The sequence below is a fragment of the Rhopalosiphum maidis genome, chromosome 1 (genome assembly GCF_003676215.2).
Source record: "Rhopalosiphum maidis isolate BTI-1 chromosome 1, ASM367621v3, whole genome shotgun sequence".
Taxonomy (NCBI): Eukaryota; Metazoa; Arthropoda; class Insecta; order Hemiptera; family Aphididae; genus Rhopalosiphum; species Rhopalosiphum maidis.
The window spans coordinates 15,941,979-15,951,246 of NC_040877.1; the positions used below are offsets into that span (position 1 = coordinate 15,941,979).

The 9,268-nt window shown below is 32.0% G+C and overlaps 1 protein-coding gene across 1 annotated transcript; it reads left to right on the plus strand.

Moving 5' to 3' along the window:
• Positions 1 to 157: 157 nt before the first annotated feature.
• Positions 158 to 9,035, plus strand: LOC113548157. Its single transcript, XM_026948880.1, has 4 exons — positions 158 to 758; positions 4,071 to 4,208; positions 5,181 to 5,280; positions 7,517 to 9,035. Exons 1-4 carry the CDS (start codon positions 610 to 612, stop codon positions 8,210 to 8,212), a joined length of 1,083 nt encoding a protein of 360 aa, XP_026804681.1. The 5' UTR covers positions 158 to 609; the 3' UTR covers positions 8,213 to 9,035.
• Positions 9,036 to 9,268: the final 233 nt, after the last annotated feature.

Below are 9,268 nucleotides of genomic sequence, written 5' to 3' on the forward strand. Positions count from 1 at the left end.
GGGGATATTATACATTTTTATAAAATATAGTATATTACACATCAATAATAATTTTTTGTGTTCGAGAACCCTCGGTTGATTGTCCGCCCAACTGAAACTCGTGCCCGGGCCGGCTGCAAGGTTGAGTGCGCGCGTGTGTGTGTATGAGTGTGTGTGTATGTATGTGTGTGTGTGTGTGTGTGTGTGTGTGTGTGTGTGTGAGTGCGTGCGCGCGCGCGTTGTGTGGTGTCGCGGTAGTGATGATGCAGTGCGGGGCGAGGAGGTGGTGCCGGGTGACAGATCGCCGCCGACGCGCACCGCGTAGCCCGACAGGTTGGCCAACCGCGTGTCGACGACAAATCGGTGGCCGACCGACCGTCCGCATACGTTTGTCGCGGTGGCCGCCGCCGTCGTCTTCGCCTGTCGGCGGGCGACCGATGGTGGTAACAGTGTTCGCCGTGCACACTCGACCGTCGTCGGACCGCCGCCGTCGTCCGACCGTAGTCCGTACGACTCGTGCACGACATTCGGTTGTAGTCGCTGTCGTGATCGCTGGGAACGCCGCGCGTTTTGTCGATCGATTATCAACGAACTAGTCGGAGCACGCGAGGACCTCCGAACGGCTTCCCGATGATCGTGGCCATGGAGAGGAAGCTGATATCGGAACTGATCGACGAGTACAAGACATGCACTTGCCTGTGGAGGATCAAGGACCCTGATTACAAGAACAAAGAGATGAAGAACGAGGCGTATGAGTCGCTGCTGCAGTTGATAAAAAAGTAAAATATTAATAATAATAACATATTATAAATGAACACTGTCGTGTAGCGCGGGCAAGCGCAGTAATAACATGTTCGGTAGATATATTAAGAAAAAAGTGCGGGCACACGGCCGCGGCGGCCGATTGCTGAGCGTGACAGATCGTCAGCGACCTCAGTTGTAGACCGCGGCGGGCGGGAAACGAATAGGCAGTGTATTGGTGGGGAGGGAGGTGGGAGCGCGCGATGCGGTGGCGGCGGACGACCTTTGAAATAATAATAATTTGCGAGCTTACACTACGAGTTGCGACATAGGTAGTACTTATACGACTTGAATTTCTGTTACCACCGCTCATTTACGTCGTAAGGGCGAACGTTCTTGCTCACCACACTTCCCAACTGTCAAACTATACATCGTTGTTTACTTTACTATAAGTCTACTCTATATATTATATAATTCATATACTATTAGTTATATAATTTACTAGATGTATAACCCAATATCACCAAAACTTAAAAGAGGGAAAGAATTAATGCCGCCGAATTTTAAATGGTCATTATATTTATCAAAAATTGCAAATATCCATATACAATAGAAAGTATTTTTACCATTATCTGTGATTTAATTGTTGTTAAAACTTTTATATTTGTATGATTTAAAACTAAAAATAATGTAAAATATACATTATTATGATGCATGTTTTTTCTATATCCGGTCAAAGGTTCATACTACCGAGACAAAATTAATTTATCTATGCTTAGTATTGCCAAGTTTATTAATCAATCAATTATAAAAATTATTTTTGAATGAAGCTACATGTTTTAATTATTTTAGAAGCTTAAAATTTCGCACTACTTACAGGAAGTGTATACATATATATATTTATGAAGGATAAAGCCATATAATTAGAAATCATGAATTCTAGAACATTATTAGATGTAAATATCTCGATCCTATGGCATATTTATTTAACTCATGATTAAGAAATGTAAATGATTCAAGTTTCGTAATCGAATCATCTTGATACATTTTAGAAAAAAGCTATAATATAGATATTAATAACTATAATAAGTAACATTTTTATTTTTTTTTAGAATCCAATCCATCAGAAAATTTTTGCTGTATTTGTTTATTGTATGACTTACTAAACCTCTTCTGTTCTCTAGATCCATCAATGACTGTATGTTGTATGTAGCTTTTCTTCAATTTATCGTTATTTGCCGTCCGTCACTATCGAGGTCACTATAATATCATTTTAATAGATGGCGGCGTTATTTCACATGTGCTAACGTTTTTCGTTTTCCCTACTACTGACTGTTGTTTTTTAAGAATCATCGACGCACGTGGCACGTCGTCGATAATCGCCACAATAGAGGTCACGTCTTATGTACATTTTTCGAACTTATGATTTAGAGCTTCTAGTATTACATTATCTATATTTTATATTATAGAATCTATAATTTTTATACCATCTCGTATCTATGGATCCATGAGTGTTGTGAATATAATAGCTTTAGGATGCTTAAGTCATTCAAAATTTTTAAAGTACTTTCAAAAATATTTTATAACAAAATCAAAAATTATAACTCTAAGAAGAATGTTACAATTTAAAGTATTTTACTTAATTTATAAGTTTTTGTGATACAATTTCAATATCTCATTGAATATGTTTATTTTAACATGTTAAATATATTTTGAACGTAAGATTTTTTCCAGTGTTGTTTAATAATCAAGTACCATCAATTTAAAATGCTAATTTTTGTAGTTATTGAGCGCAATATTTTAATATACATTATTATATATTATATGGTTTATAGATTCTCCTTTTTATTTTACTTATATGAGAATTTTCATTCATTGTTTGTTACTTTGTTATAATATTTGGTATGTACTATGTACCATGAAAATACCTTATGTTAAAATAATAGTAGTCGTATGATGTTTTTGTTACAATGAAGTATATAAACGTGGATTACATTTTAGTCATGGTGGTATATAAAAACAAAATAAATTATGAAAGTACCGTATGTGCTATACCTAACGACTAGTTATATAGTTAAAAGATACATTTAAACTTAATTACTCACTCAGATTTTTAACTTTTATAAAGTTAATAGAAACAATACTATATAATAATAATAATAATAATAAAAAAAAAACAATAATTATTCAAATCAAATTGTATAGGATTAGTTAAGGGAACATGAAGAAAATGAGGATATTAAAATATTTGTCTTAAATACCTATGATATCATGTCTTAGAAATATAATTTATCTCATCAATAATAAATTAAAATCACTACAAGCTTCTCTTAAGTTGTTTGATATAATAAATTGTTATTTTATCTTTAAATTTGTTATTTGCTTATTGGAATTTTAGTTTTTTTTTTGTGTTGTACCTATAGCAAATATTTTAAAATGTATATTTGTTATATTAAACATTTTTAAAACCGCTTTTGGTATTAAATGTTTTTTGAAACTGTACATTTTAAAATGATCATAACTTACTTAAAAATAACAATATCAATAAAAGGCTTCGTGGGACCTGGATAATAACCTCACCTTTAAGTTTTGTAATAGGTCAGTTCACTCTAATATTGAAACTCGTGAACGAGAATTCGCTATGTCGCACGTGTGTAAGACGGGGATAACATATGTGAGTTTTACGTCCTCTTAAACTGTTTGTCATAATTCCTCTATAAATAAATATATATTTTAATTTACAAGTTATTTCAATAAAAATAAGTTTAAGGTGATTAATTTAACTGAATAAAAGTAGAAGAGTGTTAATATCTCTGTGGATTGAATATTTGTTGGACATCCTGTAAATTTAACTTTTTATTGTTTGATTTCACAAGAACTTACAAGAATAATGTTATTATAATTTACTTACAATAATATTAATTTATATGTTACTTATTAAAATCATATTATGTTTGTGTTAATAACACAAAAAATAAATTAGCCTTAAGTATATAAACCTTAGCACCCCATACTCTCCTCACAGTTCCTTACATATGAATACGTTGGTTCACCATAAAATAAATCCTTAATGATTAAATTATTTTTACTATATTAACGAATAGCTCAAAATATCAAAATAAATTTCAAAAAAAGTTAAAAATATATTTTGCTGTGAATCAGTTGACTTCTTTAACAAACAAGTTAGTTAACTAGTGAAAAATTATCGAAATATATTATTGATTCAGCAGTGATTTTGAGAGTAAGCATTTGCTTGAAAATTAATTATGGCTAATTTGAACTTAAAAATAATTTTCTTTAGCATTGCGTTCTGTGTTGTGTTAATATTTTATATATTATATTGTAAATAGATATAACGAGAGCTGTACAATGGACGACCTAAAACGTAAAATAGCCAATCTGAGAACATGTTACTTGAGGGAATTCAAAAAAGTTATGGACGCCAAGAGATATGGTGGAATATACGAGCCCAGTTTGTGGTATTACAAGTAAGATACCCTATTATACACTTATAATAATATACTAGGTACCTACAATAGTACATAGTACTATTCATATTATATTATTATAGTATTATAATTACACACGTATGCTGACATAATGTTTGATACACACACATACTCGTGTTAAGGTAAAATTACTTCTAAAAAGTAATAGAATCTCGTTACTGTATGAATAATTAATATTGAATTATAGTAATTAAGTTTGGTACCTTCACGGCTTTACGTTAATGTATCGTAACACGCATTGAGTTCCATAGCATGATTTTCACAATTAAAAGAAGAATGTTGCTGAGTATTATTAGGTCATATTATGAAATTTTTAATTTTGTTTATACTAGTGTTAAATACACTAATAATAGATAATAATTAATAGGTAATTGATTTGTCGACTTATAAATTATTATGTCCTCGAGTTATGATTATTATTAAGTTGCCCGATTAGATTAACGTTGTAGACATAATATCGCTCTGTGTTAATATTTGAATACAGAAAAGAATTTAAACGGATGCATAACAATAATAGAAAATAATAAAAAATACAATTTAAAAATTGTGTAGATGGTGAAACACCAAATATTAAATGTCTACAATAGTACAAATTCTGTAATAATATAATAATAGGTCATGTATAAATTTTAGGAATGTTATTATTATTTTTTATAAAAACAAAAATACTTATTGATCAATATATCATGATAATATAATTAATACTATTATCTATTCATTTATTATATTTCACGTCAATAATTTATATACTTTTTAAATTAAAACTACTCTTAAAACGTAAATGGTTATTTAGCCTTCAGAGGAATTGAAACGCAAAGTAATCAATAATTTTCTTACTACTTAACACTTTTAAGTATTATACACACGGTGAGAGATATCGAACACGTATTGTTAGTTGGTATACGCGTTTTATACAGTGTGTGTAAATGTAATGTCAATATCGTGTTATAGATCCTTGGAGTTCCTAAACGACCAGCATCATAGCGAAGACAGGGTGCGGTTGGGCCGCAGTTATCCGGACAATAGCGACGAAGATAACGAGTCAAACGAGGTACTAGTTAGTTGTTATCTAATATATTAAGCCATAAATATATTTTTATATAATATATATTATAATATGAATGTATTTTTATGGAAGTAATTTTTTATTTCTGTTACTATAAATATTAGATAAGAATTATAAGGATGACTGTATCGTAACTCTCACACAATCTCATTCCTCACCTACAAATTCGAATTTCCTCTAACTAGTACCTATTTATTGACATATTATACAGTAATGTGTATATTTTACGCGTTTTCATTCTCTAGCGCATAAATATATGATATTTCAGAATGATGCGGTATTACCATATAGTCGTATATTTGTTATATTTTGAGGTTCTTTGCTAGGTAGGTAGTAGGTGTACACTCATAATGTAGTGCTCAGTGATGGACCCGATGTACTGTATTATGTAAAATATAATATAGTAATTTCGATAGGTGTATATGTATATGATACAACATTTAGTATTTTATAAATAAATCTATTTTAAATAAAAATAAGTTTTTAGTTATTAAAATAATTTTATTTTGAATCAAGTAGGATTGTATTGTGTAGAAAGATCAACCTTAATATGTGTGGGATATTTATTATTGTTTTTAAAATTCATGATTAACTTTTGTAAAAAAAATATGTGTTAATGCTTGAAAATGTGTTAAAACCATACATGGTATGCTTATATGTTTACCTTCCTTGATGAAAGACGAGGAGGGTGCGGGTTGAACCCTAGATTTGTAGAGCATTGAAAGTCGTTTTAAAGACGATCAATCAATTAAATCATAGACCTGATAGGTACTTTGAGTATTCAAATAATTATCATAATATATCATGTTATTATGATAAATATGGTATAAATCATCATATTGTTACAAGAATTTTTAAAGAAATATTATCAAACAGTTTTGAACACTAATAATAATTGATTCACGGAAATCTGTATGTCTGTATATCTCAATTTGCTATCGACAAAAGTATAATTAAGCTTTTTTCGATGTAATCTATCATGATATCATATATAATGTGTTGAATAATATTTTCTATTATAATTAAATTGAATTGGTCCCAATAACTATATTATATTATGAGATATGCATCTCATCGAAATAATATTATACAACCCATGCAAATATAATTATTTGGGAAATGTATTTTACATGACTAGAAATACGTATAAATAATTAGGGACATCATAATTTCGAAATAGTGTCATTTGCGATTTATCGAATTTTTACAAATAAATAGTGATATTAAAGTTAGGTTTAATAATTTACATTGCAATACATAATTATTATATATTACCTACTGACATATATTTATTAAAATTGTGTAGTGCATAGTAATAAAATAAATAATAAATATAGACTATAATATAATATACAAAATAATAATGTTGGTATATTAGTTGCGTCCATTTATTATTATATTTTATTTCTTTATTTAGTATATTGCTTCTATGAAACTTCATCATTGTTGATACATTCTTTCTAAATTATTATAATTCTATTGTACGTATACATACTTTGACACTTAACTACATACACCTCAGTTATCATACCTACATAAAATCATGATATTGGAAATTATTGGTATTATACGATATTCAATACAACATAATAATGAAGCTGTCTAAGCCATTTCTAATTTAATTTTTTCTTCTACTTCTTATCATTATTATTTGTTATTACTGTTGTAAAATGTTACAACTGTTAACATTATTTATTTGTCATTTATACTATATTTATTGTAATTTAGTTCAATTTTAGTTTGTCTGTAATTTATTAAGTATTTTGAATTTAGTTCATAGATATTTTGAACGAAAATATATTTTTAGTAATTAGGTGTAATAGGAAATATGATTACTTTAAAACTAAAATACTGATAAAAATGTTTCTATAATTAATACCTATGACGTGTGCAAAAATAATATAATATTTTAGAGAATAAAATTAAAATTGATTTCTACAAAGTGTGTAAATGACGATAACTATTAAATACGTTTACAAAAAAAAGTATAAACAAATTAAAAAACACCGTATTTAGTAGAAAAAAAATTATTTTATTGAATATTAAAAGTGCAAATTAAAAGATTAAGAATTTAATTCATCAGTATAATAGTTACCTATAATTCAAACTTTGTGTCTGGGAAGTTTTGTATATTACAGTGAGCTACAAATAATACATTTCCCTTCAAATTCACAGCCCTGTTTTGAAATATAATATACATGTTATATTTATGAAATTACAGACACAAAACATCTTGGTATACGAGGACGTCGATGACCGAGCCGGGTCCGAGGACAAGGATTCGTGTTCCACCGAACCAGAGTACCAACAACCCTGTACGGCGACCAGCAATAGCTTGCAGACCGTATTGAGCGGCAGTGGCGGCGGAGATGGTGTCAAGAGACCCAAAAGACGGCGACGGGTGTTGGACGTGCAGAACGGGCCGCCTACCAGAGCGTCGCAGCCTCCGCCGCCGCCACCGGACCGGTACTCGAGCGGTACCACCGGAGCCGCCGACTTTTACGAACCGCAGATATTGGGCGGAGTGGGCGGCGACCCGGCCGAACCGCCGGTGGCCGACTACTACGACGGTTTCGGCCGGTACGCGGCCAACGAGCTCCGGCAGATGGACAGGCAGTCGGTGATCATCGCCAAGCGGCTGGTCAACGAAGTGCTGTTCCTGGGCCAGATGGGCATGTTGAACGTCAACACGAGGATAGAAACGCCGACGACCGGCCGTCGGAAGAACGCGTCGTCCGTGTCGGCCGCGTGCAAGTCGGAAACGCACAACCGTAAGCACCGTCGCCGACCGCATCGCGACGATGACGAGGACGACGACGACGGCATCGACGACGTGGACGAACACGGCCACGACAACGGTGGACGTGAGTCTTCGTCGTCGCCAATGCCACCCGTCGAGTTCATGGAGACTTCGTGATACGCCGCGGAAAACGGACGGCCGTTCGACTAGCAATAATCTGCACACTGCACGCGCGTAGCCGATATCCACTTCCGCAAACACCGCGACGACTGAACTCGATTTTAAGACGCCGTCTTACTCGTGGAGAGTAAATTGCGGTTCGTATTGATGTACGGCGTGTATTCATTAATTATATTATGTCTACCTATATGCATAATAATAAGTATTAATAATTGTGTATATTATTTGTAAAAATTATTCATAAGACTATATTATTGATTATGCTGTGCGTTCCGTTCGTGTGTCGAGGCGGTGGGATGCGTCTCGATGTATTTTTATGTATTACGATTTAAATACAATATATTTTTTTTAATTTAAAAAATATTGTTTTCTAAGATTTTTATCATTTGGACTACAGCTTATAATAATAGTTCAAAGAGTTAATTTAAAATACAGTAAACTAATACATCATAATAATAAATTAAATTATTTGTCTACATATTGTAACTACACTTAAAACTTTGAAAGTTATACTTGTTGTTCGATAATTAATATACACATATGTAATTTAAACGTTCCTAATAATTATTGACTTTACTCGAATCGATCGAATTTATTATTTCCATAACCTTTTCTTTCACCGAGGAGCTACATTTATTTAAGTGCCGTCTAGTATTCGACGAGCCCGCGTACAACTACACAAATCTCGCACATCATCAAACTCGTGGATAACGATATTCGACGTGTACAATACATCGGAAACTGCAATTTTGTCCGCTATTCGGAAGGTTCAGTTTGCTGTTTTTTTTTCAAAAACCCTTCTGTTATTTGGATCCAAGGTGTCCGTTGTCCTCAGTATTATGCATATATATATATATATATATATATATATATATATATATCGTTATAATATTATGCAAGTACAATTAACGCACAAACATAAAATAACCCATTCATACTCCTGCAGTGCTGCGAGTCACAGTTGGGTGTCGCGTGTCGGGAGGTGATTATACATAGTATAATTATATATTTATATGTATACCAATACCAAACTTTTGTCGTTACAATAACGCA